The 19,804-nt window shown below is 44.4% G+C and overlaps 1 protein-coding gene across 2 annotated transcripts in view; it reads left to right on the top strand.

Moving 5' to 3' along the window:
• Nucleotides 1-3,463: 3,463 nt before the first annotated feature.
• The window catches only part of dusp8a (dual specificity phosphatase 8a), a 41,733-nt gene continuing 25,392 nt past the window's right edge, over nt 3,464-19,804 (top strand). The window contains exons 1-2 of one of the 2 annotated variants that reach the window (XM_053427376.1): nt 3,464-3,546; nt 9,952-10,344. In XM_053427376.1, the coding sequence (XP_053283351.1) occupies nt 10,108-10,344 (237 nt within the window). In that variant the 5' untranslated portion in view covers nt 3,464-3,546; nt 9,952-10,107. Of the gene's footprint in view, nt 3,547-3,774; nt 3,899-9,951; nt 10,345-19,804 lie in introns of those variants that run through there. The other variant, XM_053427377.1, reaches the window with a different exon arrangement.

Below are 19,804 nucleotides of genomic sequence, written 5' to 3'. Positions count from 1 at the left end.
GAGGCGTCACAGAGCCGGCGACATCGAGGGGGGGGGGGGGGGGCAGAGGCCAGGAATAGAATCAGGCCATCAGAAAAATCAATGCCGACCTCTGGAGACTCTCACACATGCACACACCCACACAAACAGCGAAACGGTGCATTAGAAATAGGCACAACAAATGGATTTTCCTGTACAATTTAACTTTCTTGTAGATTTTCCATGACTATCAAGACGCTTCCCATCCTCTAAGTAACCACGCTCTGTGACCCCTCTGCTTCCAACAGTAGCTTGAACCCATCCGTGACGTACGAAGCCCATGATTGTTGTATAGACGGGCCAGGCCTCCTCTGGATGAAGCACAATAGACCAACTAAGGTTGTCTCTCTGATGTTCAGCTGTAAAAGTTATTTTTACCTGTGTCGTGTTTTCGGTTGTGTTGAGTTTTAATGGAAATGCATGTGCTGTATGGGACTCCATAGATCCACAATCAAAGCGACGTGATTGGTTGTCCTGCTTTTCGTCGTGTAAAAGGGTTTAATTGCCTAATATTATTATTATTGCTTGCTCTCGGCCAATGCTTTTGATACAGTTTGCTTTTGTGAAACCAACCAGAGATATTTTTAGAACATTTTGATACAATCCTTTCGAGTAGATGCCTTGTGTATATTTCCGTTTACACCATGATGGAATGTAGCTCATACTGTGGATCAAACCATTGGTTTCTATTGCAACATTTGACAGAACAAAATGTGACGACTACCTAAGTTACCTTACAGTACGGAGAATAAGTAGGTTACGTTCAGTCCTCAGTATTATTTATTTTTCGCCGTCAGGCTTTGCTTTAATATGCTTTGCTTTCTGTGTATGTTTTTATCGTTTTTCTTGGAGAATTTTACCTCAGACTGAGTTCCTACGCGGTCCCAACTCGAGTCCACCTGTGACTGTAGGCCACTCTCAGTTGACGACACAAGAAATAATTGCTATGTGTAAGGCAGCTAAAACAGTGAAAACGGTTTTCTATGTAACACAAATCGAACAACTTCTATCTTGGACTTTAAAATGCATCAGATACAACAGTTGTGGACATTATCAGAGGATGGAATTGACTGTGTTGGCTCGGACCAATTTACAAACATCAAATCCACAAGCAAATTAAACTGCCAAAATGACCTTCTCCAGGACTGAGATCAAGACGAAAAGCTGAAAACTATTGTCAGATATTTGACGCAATCCTCTGATAATGTCCAGTGTACTTTGACTGTGAAGCTTTTACTTTGAGTGCTTGTTCTCAGTGCTTACCTGGTCCATCTCGCACACTCGAACTAGGGGCGACGACACACGACAAACAGGCAGACATACAACCAACCAGCAATCAGTATTCCTCTCCTCTGCTACAGTATTGCTTTACGTTGTGAGTTTTTGCATCCAAATAAAGGTAGATTTTCATGAAATCTGTGTTGTTGTCTCAACTTACTCTGAGGAGGCTGTTCACCCATTATCCTGTGGGTCAGTGGTTCGATTCCCTGCCTTCTGGCAAGATACTGAACCCCAAATTGCCAGCAGAGTGAATGGTGTGGAGTAGCACCAATGGGAGTGTGAATGGGTGAATATGACTCGTACAATAAAGCACTTAGAGTGGTGAATAATACGGTTAAAGTGTCCAAATACAGCCATTAGCCATCTATGAACACCCACACATGATTAGTATGAATGACATCTACCCCACAGTCACTCTGCTCTAAAAACAAATCCCAATTGCAGAACAGAGTGCAGTTCAACACCTGTCCCACTAGATGTCAGTATATACGACCTTATCACACACAGCTCCATCACCCTGCATTCATCTCCCCACACACACTTTCACACTGATGCACAGCAGCAGAACAAAGGCTTCCAATCAAACAAAAGACAACTGATGACACTGAAGTCAAACACCAACTTACTACAGCTTTTATTATCCAGTGGGTAGTAAGAATGGGATAGTGATGAATCAATGTTTTCCATTGTATGTCTTGAAACATCTATTTCTTTTGAAACCTCTGTAGTCCAGCCTCACACGGTGTTTTCACTTATGTTTTCTTCTCAGGACTGTGTGAGCTGCACAGTCGAGGCTTGACTCGCATCTTTCTTTCCCCCCTGCTGGTTCTGTTGTTTGAAATTATATGTATTTGTCTTTCTTCTTCGGTCACGGCTTTCCCCAATTTTATCCAAAATTAGCCAGGCTAACTGAAAATACTGTGTGGGCATGCAGAGCCTCTAATTAATAATAATAATTATCACAAATATCAATCATTTCAGCATGTCTGCCCCAGCTTGCAAATTCACAGTCTGAAACAATCAGTGGGTCTCGTTTTGATATTATTGATTTTATTTATTATTTCTTTCTTACCTTTTGTATTTAAACTGTGCAGCAGCTGCAATCACAATATGGAATGTTGCTACTTTTGACAAGTATGATTTTTATTTAGCCATATGGTGATTTTGGGTACAAAACATAATAGATTTTCATATATAACATACTGAAAATTTAAATAATAAATAAATGTCATTCAAATAAAAGACGCATAACCTAAAAGTTCATTGTGTAAGATTTAGGCGAAAGAGATCTACTGGCAGAGATTAAATATAAAATAATCCTAAATGTTTTCACTAGTTTGTGATCATCTAAATTGTAAGATATTGTGTTCTTTACTCTAGAATGAACCGAAGTGAGGGGATATTCAGCTGCAACGTAAAATATCACCACTAGATGTCACTAAATCTTACACACTGAACATTTCATTTGATTTAAATCACCAAGTTGCTGGACTGCAAAGGCTTTGTTGCAATATTGGTGAGAAAATATGACTTCTGATATCTTTGAAGCAATCTTTGTGAAACGGGTAAAATCCAAAGCAGATAGATAGATCTATAGATAGATAGATAGGTAGATAGATAGATAGATAGATCGATAGATAGATAGATAGATAGATAGATAGATAGGTTGTATAATAACAATATATAATATTACATCAGAAGAGTTATCTGGGCCATTTTCAATTCCGAGTGCGTCTCCTTTAAAAAAAAAACTGTCCCTTTAATCTGCAGGATCAGAGCGCTGACGTCATCAAGCCCCTGAGCCGTGTGCGCTGATTGGCTGAAGGTGACGTCAACCCCTCTCTCTCTCTCTCTCCCTCCCTCCCTCTCTCTCCCTCTCTCTCTATGACCTCATCGCTTCAGTTCATCAAAGTGCACCTTCTCTACCCCCCCCACCCCCTTCCTTCAGACACACTATCCCGGTTTAACTTTAACTTTAACTTAGCACGAGCTAACTCGACCCTGCACGAGCCAAACCAAAGAGGAGCCGGCGTGTGTGTGTGTGTGTGTGTTTGTAGCCGGGCGTTCATGTGTCGTGTGTGTGTGTGTTCGGTTCCCCTCGCGCTGTCACCGTCCGTCACCTGCACCGCCCCCCTTCTTCGACCCCAGGTAAACACCGGGCTCATGAAGACCCCCCCCCCGCCCCCCTCCCTCCACACACTCATGGAGGCCCGCTGAATAACACGCAGCAGCCGCGTGGAGCCCTAGGTGAGTGCGTGCGTATGTGTGCGTGTGTGTGTCTGTGTGTGTGAGTGTGTTATCGATTCGTAGCGTTGCCTTTTAATCAAGTGCGTTGCTATCCACGGAGCTAGCTCACTTTAGCTACCCCCCCCCCCCCCACGCTCCTCCTCGTGCCCCGCTGCGGCAGCGAGACTTGTCAGGCGCGCGCACTCCCCCCCCCCCCCTCATACACCCCCACCCTCGCTCCGTGGTGCGCGCTCGTCTTATGGGAATTAAACCCGTCCGAGCTGAACGCATCCATCCTCTTTTTTTTATATGTATATGTTTTATTTGATTTCCGTGCACACGTCGCTCCCGTGTCCGTGCAGCCGTTTGAAAGGTACGTACAGAACACGCGCTCCTCTCCTCGTGCCTTTGCGCCGCTGCGGTCTTTCTTTTCTTTTTTTTATTATTCTATAATCATCGCGATCAATGGAGAGTTTTCATTTTCACATGCGGTCACATCCACGCGTCACAACAACACGGGGGGCAGGTTTCCCACTAAAACAACGCGACCCCCCTGCCCCCCCCCCCCCCTTTTCTCCCGTTGACTTTGTGCTGTCAACGTTGCTCGATGCTGATCTCGTGTTCAGCGCGTTCGTTCTGTTTCTTATTTCTAATCCAGGTCGGTTTATTCTAGTGCGCTGCGGCCGCTCCGCCTCCATCATTGTTATGAACGTTATCACACAGGCCGCGGTGTGACGTCCATGTCTCTGTGTGCAGCATCGCTTCACCGGCCACGTTCAGCTTCTGTGGAATGATTTGTGTTCATTTAATACACATTTATATTTTATGGTTATTGTGTTAAGTAGGTTTTGTTGGTGTCAGCCAGTCATTGTTGTTATGGGGTAGTCCCATGTTGTTATATGAGCCCAGAGTGTGCAGCAGAGTATTGATCATGCAGAGGACAACACAAGGCTTTATACCTGGTAATGTTATTTACAGTGCGATTAAGCTTCTGCTCCACCAGGGCCAATCAGGAATTGATTTTCTTTTCTTTAAAAAATGACGTGATCACCACTCACGTTGCATTGTTTATTTCCGTATGCACAGTGGGGTTCACGGTTTGCAAGTTTTGTAAGAAACACCGGGCTTGTCTACATAGTACAATCACATTTATATATATCCAGCCGCTCACATATTCACTAGAATCAATAAACAGTTGTTTTTAAGGGTAATGCATGAGTTTGAGTCTGGTAAACACTGGGTTAAGGTGTTATTATCTCGAGACCTAAACTGTAATGAGACCAGTAAGTGATGAGACATGTGAGTAGATCTGTTAGGATGGGCCACAATAGGTGTTGTTTATTTAACTTTTTTTTAAGAACAAATTTGAAGTTAATATCTTTTATCGCCAGATGCATGCAATAGATCGAATATTTTTTCACCAATATGCTTATTGAGTTTTTCTTTTAACAGACTGTATAATTTATGTATATGTGTACAAAACAAAGTGGAAACCAATGGCAATAAGCAATTAATAGGAAGAAACCATTAAAATAACGTAGTCCTGAAAAAATAGACGTATAATTAGACTATAGGAAATAATCTGCAAATTAAAATTTTCTTGAGTAAATAGGTCTGGAAGATAAGCACAAAATATAAAAAATTATCATATTATTATTTTATTTATTTAAAGACTGATTCTTGATCCTTGGTGACAGTTGTGGTTTTAAACTCTTGTCTATGTGCAGCAAAATATAAATTATGTTCTATATCATACCTTTTTGGTTGTACAATGCATTAGCGATGTAGGTTGACATACTTACAATATAATTATTATTATTTATTTATTATTTATTTATTTTTATTATTTTAATGCCCAGACCTAGTTACAACTAGTGATATGACGTCATTTGTTTTGAAATGAAGGGAAGTGAGTTAGACATAATTGGATCCAACTTGTTATCTGATATTCAGGAATCAGCGACGCTGTCCTCCCCCAGCTCTGAACCTTTCTGTTGTGTCTTAAAGTGTGAATGACACATGAACTCTCTGAAGAGGCCGGCGGAGCGGATGATAACCATTTGTGTCGGAGCTGCAGACGAGCGGCTGTGGGACGCTCCGATGATGTCATTGTTTGTGGTCTAAACAAAACCTCCCCTGCCTCTCATTGTATGGAGCTGAGAGCCGTTTTTTTATGTCGGCCCAGTTGAGGCTCCGGCCACAGGTGACGTTATGCACAGAGTTAATGAATAACCTGTATGGTATTACATCAGCGTTGGTCGCCCTCCAGTCGCTCCCTTTGTGTTTGCCTGATATGGCGTTATTGAGCTGGCCCATCATGCTTTGCTCATGGTTTTATATGAAGGGGCTCATGAACGTGTCTGTGTGGATTATCTGCTTTATGTATAACAAAGTAGTTACTTCTTCAGATTTATATAGGTGATGCATTACAGAGAAGTCTTTTTATTAGTAGAATGATTGTTATCAGCTGAAAAGAGAGTAAAGTCTGTAGATGATTAGCGTGGCTGTTTTTTACTCGACACCCCCTGCAGGGGTACATTTACGCAGCTATGGGATTTCCTCTTTCCTAGGAACCCCAGTGCTGAGGTCAGGTTTCAACAGGCCTCTATATCTCTACATTAATGGTATTCATGTTGATTATTAATGCATTTGTTGAATCATGTTGCTCAATTTATAATAAGATAACAATCATCTAATCAGCTAGTGTTAAACCTGCTTTTTTTGTAGTTATGGGCAGAGTAGACATGAGATAATAAAACACATAATTTATACTTATTCTTTGATTTCATCTGCTTTTACAATCTGTATAAACAGGGTTTAATCACCAGGTGCCTTTGCATACATGGTTCTTCTGGTTTTAATGACACACTAATTAAATTTGCAGTATGCTTTCCCAACGACATGATAAAAATATCCTTTAAAATTGACCAGTCAATCTGGTTCTCCTGCCTTCTTCCAGTAGTCAAGGTGTAACATGTGCATATTTTCGACTTGAAAGAGGCGCCCAACCTTGTTCGACTACATCTCTGACCCTGTATGTAATCACTAGATTTTTGGAATAAATATCAGAAGGATGTCGTTTTTCCAACCATCTCAGGACATAGACGGAAAAAAGTGATGCTCAATTTTCTGTCTCAGACGAGAGAGAAAAAATGGGCCAAACCGAGACAGCAGAACAAATCAGTATTTTTTATCGTTTACTTAACTTAAACAAAAGAATATCTCCTGAGGGCAGCATGATAACTTCAGCCCAGCCACTCAGCTCAAGTTGTCACAATCTATTGCTCATGTGTCTGCACCATTGTCAGTTTTAGCTCTCTCCGCTCTTTCATCCTCCATCCAGCATCAGCACCAGTAGCATCTCATCAGCCTCCCAGTGCCCCCTGATCGCCCCAACAGTGCTGTTTCTATGGTAACAACAGAATCTGCTCCGGGCCTGTTCTTGCTAGAGCCTCTCTGTCTCTCTCTCTCTGCTTTCTCTCCTTCTCGACTTGTTTTTCCTCCTTGCAGCCGGAGCCTTGCAGCCGGAGCCTCACAGCAAGCTCCTGGCTGCTGCCTGTTCTAGTTGTTTGTTTTTGCTCCTTGTTGTTCCTGCCTGGATGCAAGATGGAGGAAGACGGATGTTTTTTTTGTAAGGGGACGGTTTGTGCTGAGTAAACTCTCTGTGGCTGCTGCTTCTCTCCGTCGCTCCTATCCATCATGTCCCTCTCCCCCCTGTCGCCTCTCTTCCATATCCCCCTCTTCTGTGCACAAGCAGGTTCCACCGAGCGAGGTTACCGTAGGATTATTATTGTCTGGCGGCGCAGAAAGATGCAGAGCACCAGCCCCCCCCCCCCCACCCCCCCACCCCCCTTCTCACTACCACCACCAGCACCGCCGCACATGTAAACCTGCACACCCCTCCCCTTCCCATCCCTGCTCACTGCAAAGAAAGAGAGTGATAGAGAGGGGAAGGATTGAGAGAGAAAACGTGTGAGAGGCAGGGCGAGTGGCGGAGCAGTCGCCATTAGACATTTGCAGAGTCAGATGTTGTGCTCGGCACCAAAGGGAAGGGGCAACGTATAAGAGGGAGAGAAAGATTCAGACCCCTGGAAGCTGTGTTGTTAGCCACTCGGCTAAAGGGCTCGGCACCATATAAGGTATGGTATAACAGGTGATGGGGCAGGTCGTAATGTGGCAGCCGCTGTTTGTGTTGGGGGAGCGCTGACATTGCAGCAAGGCTTAGTACTTGTGCAGAATGGCTGCTGGGGGGTGCATGATAGGAAAAGTGAAGGAATGTCACCAAGTTAGCGTGATGTGTTTTTTTTTAAATTTATTTGTGTGTGTATCTTTATTAAGATGGAATTTAAGAGACGTGTACAAGTCCTTCAGTTATCATTGCTTTTTAATATAATTCTGTATTTATGTAAAGGGGAATTTGTTTTTTGTTGTCTGCTTGCTCGTGTCTTGCACACACCTGTGTGTTTTCCTGATACAGCAGCAGTGTGGCTGTGTTTACATTTGCTAGTTAGTGGCTCCTCTCCATCCAGACCTTCCTCCATGTTTCTGGGCTGCTTCCCTTGCATCAGGCACGTTGCCAGGCAGCAGGAGCATGTGTACGTGTACGTGCAGGTTTGCCCAGCAGCCGGTAGGACTCAGTGTTTGTGACAGACCAGGACTATTTTGAGAATCTGTGGAGAAATGACGCTGTTTGTCACATTTCATTCCACATCCTCGACTCTGCATCTTTGTTTCTAAAGTGATGCTTCTGTCTGCAAGTTTTTGTGATAAGAAATTGTTTATATGAGGACTTAAGTCGATTTTATCATTCCCTTTTTCACTCCACTCCTCCCTAATTCTTGCAACCAGTGACGTTCTCTTCATCTCTTGTCCTCCCTGCTCCATCTTAACAACTGTTCCTTCCCTTGCCTTGAACTGGCTGAGTTGCTAGGCTGGAGGGATCCTGGTTGAATAACATCCATCGCCTCCTCCCCCTCCTGCTCCATCTTCTCTCCTCTCTCCTGTGTCAGAACAGAGGACAAAAGCAGAGGTGCTACCTGGACAACACGATCAGATCAGAAGAGAACAAGTCTCTCCACCTCTCCCTTTCTGTCTCGGCTTTCTTCCCCACCTGCTCACCACTTTTCTGGTGTGCAAAAGGTTTTTCTTGTTCAGCTGCATATAGATATTTCTCTGCCTTCATAACTTCTTATTATGACACATTAGACATTCAAAGTTTTTGTGATTTTTAAACTTAAACCCCTCTCCGCTATCCAGCCATCTTGTACTCTCCCTTTTCAACCGAGGCTTAAACCTCCGTTTAGGCTTCGGGGTAAATGAGAAGAGGCCCATTCATTTTTCATGACACCATGTGCCTGGAGATGAATAAAACAACATGACTGCGTTCACATTCTGACCTTCTCACTTGTCGCTTGACACCTGGTTGACTAAGAAAGTGGTCGTCAACCTACATGTGTTCGTTTTTGTCACGTTCTCACAAACAAACGGTGCTGTGGTTCTGGTAGCACAATTTTATCCCACACACACACTTACACACACACACACACTGTCATTGATCCTCTAACCCTGATAAACAATTGTGTGTGTGTCTCATGTTAAATGTACAAGTGCTTTGGAGAACACAAGCACCAAGAAGATCAGAGTGATTACTGGTGATAGATGGGAGGAGGCAGTTCATCAAGTTTATGGACAGCTCTCCGCAACACACACATTCACACATTCACACACACACATACACAGGATATCGCACAGGCCGGTCGCCTCTGTCCAGACCTGCTCTCTGAATTCCCCTGGCTTAATTTATCTCACGTCCTCAGTTTCCTGTTTCAAGAGCTGCCACGCAAGAGACCCCCTCGATCAACAACAACCAACCTTTACACACACTTCTACAGACACACACACACACACACACACGTACACACACACACACACACACTACTGTTTAATAGTCATGCATTTCTAAGTTAAGTCTTTGGCTTTGTGTTTGGACGTGTGATGTTCCGTCAGATCTCTGTACTGATGAATCCCAGTTGGCTTTTCAGTCTTTAAATAACTTTTTCTTTTCATGTTTAGCATTGTAGCTATTTTAATATCCAAGGTCTGTCAATAAAAGATAATACAAATGTCCCAAAATACACCGCGCACGCAGCTTTGGTCTGGAAATGCATGCACCTACTCCATCACTGTCGCTTAGCGGTGGGGTCTGAATTGTTTCAGTGTCTGGAAAGTTGTGGAATGATTGGAGTGAAGCGGAGGACGAGAGGTGATCATGCCCTCGATGTCTCATGATCAGCAACTGACACTGGTAGTTATGAATATCGCAGCTGTAATGTCGCTCCAATAATCCAACAAATGCCATGAAGAAGACTGTAGTCGCAATGGGACAGCGTTTTAACTTGTTTTAACTTCTCCTCCTTCTCTTTGCAGGCACCATGGATCTCTCAGCGCCTGCTCCGGTGGTAGCCCTCCTCCGCTGACCTCGCCTCCTCCTCCGCCTCTTTCATCTACCCCCTCGTCCTCCTCAACCCTTAACACCCCCACGTCTGTGACCCAGGGTTATCACTCCGCCTCTCCTACACCATCATGGCCGGAGAGAAAGGGCCGACAAAGCGCAGCGCCATGGACATCAAGCGCCTGGCGAGCCTCATCCAGAGGGGGACGGGCCGCCTGCTGGTGATCGACAGCCGAACCTTCTCTGAGTACAACGCGTCACACGTGCAAGGGGCCGTCAACGTCTGCTGCTCCAAGCTGGTGAAGAGGCGACTGCAGCAGGACAAGGTGTCTGTTACCGAGCTGCTGCAACTCAACGGCAAGGTGAAGGTGAGTTAAAGCTCAGAGTACCGGAGGGGTGACGCTCTTCAGGGCGATGAGATGTGAGGCAAGTGATTAAAGAGCCTCTTTATCAAAGTGCATGACTGGATTCAGAGGGTGTGTAGCAACCGTCCACCTCGCTGATAAAAGCAAAACAGCGGCTGGAGCTTCAGAGCTAGTTTTGTATCTCTCTCCGTCTTTGTGAGGGGGACGGATGAATTATCAACATCCATTAAGGGATCCAGGGAATATTGATCTTCAGATATATATATATATATGTATATATATTTATATAATATTGATCTTTTTAACCCACTTTGATCATCAAAATGTGTTCCCTGATTCCACAGACCAGCAAATCCGGATTAAAAGCAGATTGTTTGACTTCAATTATACATCTGTGCCAAGTAAAAATCTGACCTCTGACAAATGAAGAGAAAATATAGCGAGGTCCTTTTGCAGATGAAGGTGGGAAATTATAACTGGTGCCTTTACAGTGCAGTGCGTTAGGACAAGTCAGCATAATCGTGCTGGTTTCAGCAGAATCAGCGCTGGAGCACAAAAAAAATGACTGCAGAAAGGACCGCTGTGACAAAACATCTTGTTGACTAATTCTTTCTTTGAAATGACACAGAGGTTTTTCTTTTTTTATTCAATAGGTACTACTGGAGTATAGCAATGCTTTTTATATCATGCATGTTCAGTATTATTCAGCAGATGCAGCAATTAGTCATAATAAGATTTTCCTTGAACCAGACGTCTCAGATTCCAGTTCTTCTGTCAGCAGATGTTCTCACCCTGCATCCCCCCTACAGCTCAATTTTTTCTCAGAACATTTCCCACAGTCGGATCTGTGCACCGATGTGGTTCTGGATCGATCTCTTTTTGCACTAGAGCCCATGCCTGCACAACATTAGCTGGCGCTATATTTGGCAGACGGAGCGGCTTACTGTAGGTTTGTTGCTTATCAGTGGCCCTGAAATCGGATCCTCCTGTTTTCCATGACTTCTCCTCTGAATATGACAGCCATTTTTTCCATGGCCCGTCCACCTGTGGCATGCTGACTCCTGTATTTTTAGTCGCTGTGTGAAACTGAAGGAACTCTGAGAGGGGTAACCTAAGCGGAGGGCGGTGGGGGTGTATGGGACTATGTATGCGATGTGTGTTGTGCCCTCATCACTCAACAGATTTACATGACTGGACAAATTGTGCGTTTTATGTGGTGTCGGAATAATCGGAAAGTTCCCCCACTGGAAAAGTTCAGGAACAATATCTCGGAAAAGTGATTTTACATACAGCTCTAAATTGTAGCTTTTAATGTGATCTCTTCAAATGTCAATGTATATTAAGCTCTCACAAGCAACACCAAGCTTTATAGCAAATAGAGACGTTCTCATGATTAACATGCACATGTTTTTTTTCCGCTCTTTGATAATGCAAATATTGTAAAGAGGTGTCAAGGTGTTGTCTAAACGTTTAAACACATGAACGCAACACATTTAGTTGACAGCTTCCATGTTCTTCCACATTGCTGCAGATCCCTCGTCATGTCTGCGTTCTATCACCAGATGTTATATTTAGGTATTTGTTGAACCTCTTACTTTTAACCACGACACACCCAATACAATAAAACGCTGACCCCCCCCCCCCCCCCAGAAGCTGATGACACATAAAAGATGACTGAAATTCTGCCCTGAGGTGTGACTCACTGGGTTTGAATAGCATCAACTATAAAACACCATTGCTTTTGTTTTTGTTGTTTCACTTCCTGGTTGCCAGGAGCAGGTCGGAGAGTCTGACATGCCTCGCATCTTATTCTGTTAAACCTACTTATGAGACTGAATTATGAGCTGCTGTGTGTATTTATACACTGAAATATCAGCTCTGGAGTTGTAGCTGACAAACCGAGTCTGTGTTTCCATCTGGTTGCGCCGAGAGAACTTTAATCAACCCCAAAAACACGCCCTGCCCATCAAATGGCAAATAATTATACATTATTGCTGCAGATTATTGCTTTGCCACTCCTGTTGGATTACAGTTAACGCTTGTAGCTGACGGACACTTTCCACATGGTCAGATGGTAAAATGGATGAGAACTGTGGATTATTGTTACTTTCTCAAGTCAAACCACCTTCAGCTCAGCTAATAGCGTCTGTATAATTGCTACATTGGCTAAGAGTACCCATGGTCTGCTGTTTCTCACAGACTCTCTGTTATTCCAATTAGTTTTAATTCTGTTTTACTGCGAGGACTTCTGGCAGTCGTCCCCACATGCCTTTCTTCTCACCTAAAGTTTACCACTGTTCGCTGGACAAGGATCTTGTGTAAAAGCCTCTTGTATTGCCGCATGTACCTGGATACAAAAGAAGCTGCTGAGGCTGAAGGCCACACGGGACGTCCTGCCGAGACTGTGTGATTGACCCCGACCAGACGATGCAGCTCAGCTCAGATAATGGTTTTATGCTGGCTTGTGATGGTGCATGACCTCCTCTTGCCGTCTGCAGAATTAGACAGCAAAAAAAACAACAACAAAAGAAAAGCTGGAGAAGCTGAAAAAGTTGGAGCTGAGGGAGCTGTGAAGTGTGAGCGTTTCATTACTTCTGTCAGTGCAGCAGGCTCCAGCAGGTTTCTGTACTGTTTCTATTGGGTGAATCTCAATGTGGGGGCCCTGTGGTTGGCAGATCTCACACTGCGGCACCCTGTAGAGCCCTGCTTCCTTCTGACTTCTCTCGCTTTCAGTCTAATGACAGCTCTGTCTGCGTGTCTGTCTATCTCCCACATGCATAGCCTAAAGCCTTCCTTGCACTGGCCCCTTCTTCATCATTTATTCCTCTCCTCTTCCTCTATGTTGCCCCATGGCTGGTTTGTTATTATCCATTTCCCACCCCCAGTAAAGAGGATAAGGCGTGCGATTAATGCTAGGCTGGATAAAGCTGGAACTAGCTGGGTGAAAGAGGAGGGCCCAGCAGAGCCAGACTCCTTTGTTATTGGCTAAGCATGACATCATCCCTTTTGTGCATCCACTGGCAGGCTGCGGGCTGGGCACGTGCAGACAGGCTGCGTGGTGTTAAAGCCGACTCCCAGCTAACCCCTCGTGCACACACACACACACACACACACCACACACACTTTACCCCCCACATGGCTCTGAGCAACGCCAGGAGAAGCTTCAGCCAGCCAAGACAGCAAAGGACACCATTGTGGCTCTTTGTTGGGGAAGTGAATGCAGGAAGCGGGAGAGCAGCACTGAGGGTATTCATGGATGGGCTGCTGCCTCCCTCCTCCCCTCCTGCCCCCCGCCTCACTTCCCATTGAGCACTAATAGCCTGCATCCCCCAAGGCGCTGCACTCACCCTTTCATAGAAGCTCCCAACGCTTCAGTTAACCGAGCTCAATGAACATCCATGATCAGCGCATCGGCGATCAAATTGGTGGCCTCTTTCTTCTCGCCTTTTATTCCCGTCACCCCTTCATAATGTCTTTATTAAAGCTGTGTATTCATGTAGGTCAGAGGCAGCTGGATACAGTAGGTGAGGTGGTGGTGGATCTCTAATGGGAGCGGGATGGTGCAGGCTTAGCCGGGCTTCCTTATGCCTCTTCTGACAGGCTGCAGGGCAGGTGGCTGGTTTCTTGGCTTAAGCCCGGCTAATCCCTGCTGCTGTGACGGGGACAGTGGGCCAGGCAGGCCCTGACAGATGGACCAGAGGTTTTTACTACAAGCAGTCAGCCCGGGGAAGCCCCCTTCTTCCTCTATGAAGACATGGAGGCAAGCGAGTGATGAATGGGACCCAGAATGGTCGAGAGAATACATCAACCTACTTGGAGGACACAAATTGCTTGGCCCTGAACTCAAAAACGCACTTGATGAGGATACTGACCTAAGTAAATGGACTGGGTATCATCCAGATGTGACGCAACATTATTTATTTACCATTCAATTTGGAAAAAATTACATGTTTTCTGATCTGGAATCAGTCTGATGCTGGAATCATCATCAAGAAAGTTTAATCGCTACAGGGCTGTTTATTTATTTTTGGGTAATTGATGAAAAACATGAATTAAAAGTCATGAATCAATTCCACTTATTTAGCAGAGAACAGTACTCAACAAATCAATAATCTGACTGACAGGGAAATGGATCGAGAGCAATTCAAAAAAAGGAAAAAATCAATCTGGTAACATGGAGAGAAAACAGCTGTTTTCACATTTTTCTGCTGTTTTTACCTCCACCAAGGAAGATAAGATTTCAAACTAACTACAGGACAGATTAGCATGAAACTTGGTGTAAGGATGCAGTCGGAATAAAACCCTTTTAATTTCATTTATTAATTTATCGACATTTTCACTCAGAAAATAATTTATTGATTTAGATTGAAATAATCTAATATATTTAGGGGACTGATATCTGTGAGTCTTTCTTGGTGGATTTACATGCTTTGAGTGCCATTCTAGTTTTATAATGGAACCATATAATATATACTTGCACGTTTTATTTTTGTGCTTTTCAAGTCTTAAAGTCTTGTACTCGTAATTACACTGTACTTTGTCTTCAAGTGTTGTGATACAACTTAATTGTCATGATAATAAAGTGCAGCCATTATCTGGTTTAATGGCCACTTATAAATAAAGCGAGCCAGACGACGGGCCTGTGATCTCGACTGTGATATTAACTGTCAGGATTGAACGAGCACAGGAGGAAACTCCATTTGACCAACTGGAGCATTTATGCAATGATGATGCACCATTGTGTTTTCCCTCCTTTCAGACTTTCTGTAATGATAAGGTTCACGTCGGGAAATTCACAGATGGCTTTGAAGAATCGAGGGCGAGTGTCCCTGCTGTGACTATGTTGAAGGAAACAATGATGAAATGTCTGTCAGACACGGTATAGACACTGGTCATGTGTCTTGGAAAACACAAAGCAGTTTCCGCAATAGTATTGTTCTGAATACAGACGTTTCCAGTAATTGCAGTACAGTATTTCAAAATGAAGGACAGCACACAAGTGTGTCATGTGTCATCGGCCTTGACAGTAGCTGCAGAACTGGGAACTTCATGACTCACTGCGTGGATTGTTTGCCAGATTACCCGGAGGGCAAAACTCAAGGGAACTTTTCTTTTGGTCTGTTTCATTCACATTTTTTTCCTTTCGCCAAGTTCAAACAAAAACACTGTAGCTGCTGGAGATTTTTCTCCAGAGCCGGATATGTCATGTGTTTGCTCTGATGAGGTCATGACATGAATCATTGTTTGTTTTAAAGATCCGCCTGTTTGATTATAGACACACACTCACACAGTGTGTGTAGTTTCAGACGTAACGTACGGCACCGTGAAGCGGGAGTGACATGTGTATAAAAACATTTTTAGGATGTTGAGGAAAGACAGAAAAAGAGTCTTTGAGATGATTTGCAGATATAAAATGTGGTTTTGATTCCATTCAAAGGCGAGGAGAATTAGTGCGGTAGAACCGGATCTGCAGCATGCATGTGCCCTTTTACTTCAGACTGTGTGTGTGTGTGAGCCCGGGACAGGACGGCTGAGGAGCGCTGAGATATTTAATACTTCTATGTAAATGTATGGTGGCGTTACTTGCGTCTGAGTGTGTAACCTGTGTGGGACATGGTGTGTACATGTGTGTGTTAAAGGTCCTCTGACATTCAGCGGTGAGAGGGTGTGACCAGATCAGGTGACCACGTCTCCTAAATGATCCGTGGTGACCTCACACTGCACACACATCAGGGACTTTCACCACCCTGCCACATCTTCACATCCTTGTCTGAACCCCCCCTCCACACACACACACACACACACACACACACACACGATTGTAATACTGTACTTTCCACTGATGGCCTTCATTCCTTTACCCGTTCACCCGAATCCTCAACTTGCTGCTAAACCTGTAACCTAACTCTCATTTTGTAGTTGGTCCTCATAAGGGTAGGAGGACAGGAGCTCCATGAAACACATCACACCTACTGAAGCATGCATGGAAGTGGCAGCTGCCAGTGCCAGTCAATGACATCATCTGGCCCCGGGGTGGTATCTTTACAGTGGCGAGTCGTATATGTCGCACTCCGTCTTAAACCGAAACATGAACTGCTCCGGGAGGTCGCTGCCTGTTGCAGCAGGTCCTCTATCAGTATGCAATGTACTGTATGTAGCGGGAGGTGCGGCACCTTGTGACCCCCCCCCGTTAAAAAATGATTGTGACGACAAAATGCACGGTATTTTCCTCTCGTCTTTATTGTCCGGCTCTGCACAGTTTTATGTGCATAGTTTGAGCTGGAAAACGCCCGTTGGTCAACGAGAGTTCAAACTGCACTCCACTCGTTCTCAGCGGGACTTCCCGGAGAGGACGCACTGAGAGGTCCCAGGCTGCACTTAATGAATGTGCTGGGCCATTTTTAGATTGTTTGTGCTGATATTGTGACACAGATCATAAACACACACACACACACACACACACACACACACACACACACACACACACACACACACACACACTGACTGTCCTGCTCAGCACATGACCTTGTCCCTGGTCAGTAGATATTGCGGGGGTCAGGGTAAACCATGTTTCTCCCTCTTACACAAGCACTTACTGTATGCGGAGGCTGCGGGCTACCACGATTCTACAGATAGCTTTTGTTGCCAGGCTAACCATCATGAACTATCAGGACCAGTAGTGTGTGTTCTTTGTTCAGTCATCCTTCAGGGTGCCTGTCATGGAGTGTTAATGTGTGTCCCTACAGAAGAGCCTTGACTTTTATGTTTTATGACACAGGGTCAGTGGGAAAGCTGCGGGGACTTCTCACTGTTTCTTGTGCAACACGACAGTTTTTTCATATTTTCTCTCATTTCTAACTTCACATAATCGAAACCGAAAGGCGCTTGTCCTCCAGTATCTCGTCTGCTCTGTCTCCTACGTTCTTTGCAGGTTCTTGTTGACTCCTTTTGCAAATGGCAGGAGAAAAATAACCTCTCCCTCCTCTGACCGCTCCTTGTTAATGACCCGCTGAGATGCCAGCCTTCACATTGTTAAAAGTAAATCTTGGCTGCAGTGGGATTGTCGCAGTTGGTCTTGCAGTGCCACCTTCTGTCCCTCTCTGCACCCTCCTCCTCCTCCTCCTCCTCCTCCTCCTCGTTACCCCTCCCTCCAGATCCTCAACCTTCCTCCATGATCCCCTTCTCCCCCATTCGTTCACCTCTGTTTCTCTCCATCGCCTCTCCCTCTCTTTGCCAGGGGCATTCCTTGCTTTACCTGCAATGTGCATGCATCAGAGCGGAGGGGCCAGTAGGGTAGTAACAGTGGTGATGCTGCAGCACTGCAGAGAGGCGCTGCTGCAGTCTGACAGCCAGTCCCATGCTCCCCTGGGTCATTGACCTCTAACACTGCATCATAGTCTTAGCTTTACTCCAGCAGCATTCACACAAAATCATAAGTGAAGCTCATCTCCTACTATCTGTATTCATACACAAACTTAAATATAGACTGCTATTTGTAGGCTGCTATTTTTTTTGTATTCAAAGAGAATGAGAGAAGTTGTTATTTCATTCTGCCAGAAATAATCTTCCAAAGGTTCGTAAAGGAGTTTTAAATATACATTATTTGAACCTCTTAAGCAAAATTTTAATATTTTATCAACAACTCAATATAAACCTCATAAACCTAAATACAATGCTAGTTGGTAAGTACACAGTGAGAAAAATATGACCCAGATAACAATTTCGATACCTAAACTTTCCGTTTATCGGCCGATACCAAGTACTGATCCAAAACTGGTGTATTTTAAAAAAAAAAATGTTGAGAAATGTATTTCAAAAGTGACGATTGCTATCACTGGTGTGAGGCCTGGCTGAGATTAAACCCTTTGCAGAGAATTAGATGTAGATCTCTCCTCCTCTCCTTGAAACTGAAACCTTCCACATGGTAAACTACAATGTTTCACGTGTGGGACTTTCCAGCATGAAATATTGCTAAATTGCTACACTGCCGGAAATACCTTCTTCCCATTTCTACTTGCTGGTGGCAGTACAGCGCAACTGCTGTTGAGGAGAGACAAAGGAGAAGTGATACATAACATATACTTAACATGGCATACGTTTTGAAAATGTAAAGCAGGAAAGAATGACTCACTGTTGAACCTGAACTTGTTCGACAGTGAGTAACAGAGTGATTAACTTTTCTATTTTAACATGAGTATGTGCTGTGTTGTGTGTGCATTTGTATGTGCAGCCTGTTATCCTCACACTTTGACATCAAGCTCTCAAACTCGTTCTGATCCCATTAGGATTATTAGCCCAAATTATCCAGGGTTAGTAAAGATGGATGGGGCTTAAAACAAAGACACTAAGATTAATATTTAATAACAAAGAACGAAAGAAAACAAAGGGTAAACTATTTGTATTTTAAATTAGCTCATCATTGATACCTTTCATTGATAAATACACACCTACATTATCCATATCTTGAAGTACATGGTGCCTGATGCTGCAGATCAGAGTTTCCCTCCTCTGCCTTTCATGTTCTCTTGTCAGATTTGGTTTTGACACAGGCAGATAAGTCGGGTTAAGTTGGACCCGAGTTGCTTCCATTCAGACTTTAGATGCTGAATGTCTGAATTACCTGCATGGCTGTCTGCCAAGGCGCTCTGCAACTGCTGCTCTATAAGCAGAAAGCGTAATCAGTCGCATTCCATGCGTACCGTGTCGCTGTGTATACCAAGAGCTCTCGTCCCCGATGTGTCTTCCATCACACACAGGGTGAGGAACGAGCTGGGAAGCGTTTCGATTTTTGACTCGAAGCTTACAGATGTTTTTTAGAGGGTGGTTGTTGAGGTAAACAAAGACAGTGGGTCGTCCTGTCTCATCATGTCTCCCCTCCTCCACCTGCCCCCTTTTCCCCACCTCAGGTCTTTCTTTATCCTTTTCTTCGATTCCCTCTTGTATCTTTCTCCATCTCATCTCCATCTTCCCCTGCCCCACTACACCACTACCCCCCACCCTCTCGATCCATCCCTCCCACCCTCCTGCCCGCCCTCCCCTCCCCTCTCCTCTCCTCTCCTGTCCAGTGGCGGTTCAATGATGCAGTGATTCATAGCTGCAGTAGGCGCTGCCTCATGGTCATGTGACCAAAGCCTGCCTGACAACATGGAGGAACAACACACACACGCACGCGCACTCACGCACACACACAGGCCTGGACGCACTAGCACATGCACGCACTGTTTCTTGCAAACACACACTCATTCATCACAACGGCGCATGCTCATTTCTCTCATTTCTCTCAGAAGCTGATACAAACACCATCACACTGATGCACCGATGGACAAACGTACAGTGAAGACACTTTTTATGATTTTACTGTTACGACAAACAATTCTCTTTGCAGTATCGCCACCTTAAACATTAGACTCACAGCTGCATGGTGCAGTACACAGCACTCATTGATTATTCATGAATCTATCTG

Source organism: Pleuronectes platessa, chromosome 7, assembly GCF_947347685.1.
Source record: "Pleuronectes platessa chromosome 7, fPlePla1.1, whole genome shotgun sequence".
NCBI lineage: Eukaryota > Metazoa > Chordata > Actinopteri > Pleuronectiformes > Pleuronectidae > Pleuronectes > Pleuronectes platessa.
The sequence above is the reverse complement of the archived record's forward strand: the minus strand, read 5'-3'. Positions and strand labels throughout refer to the sequence as shown.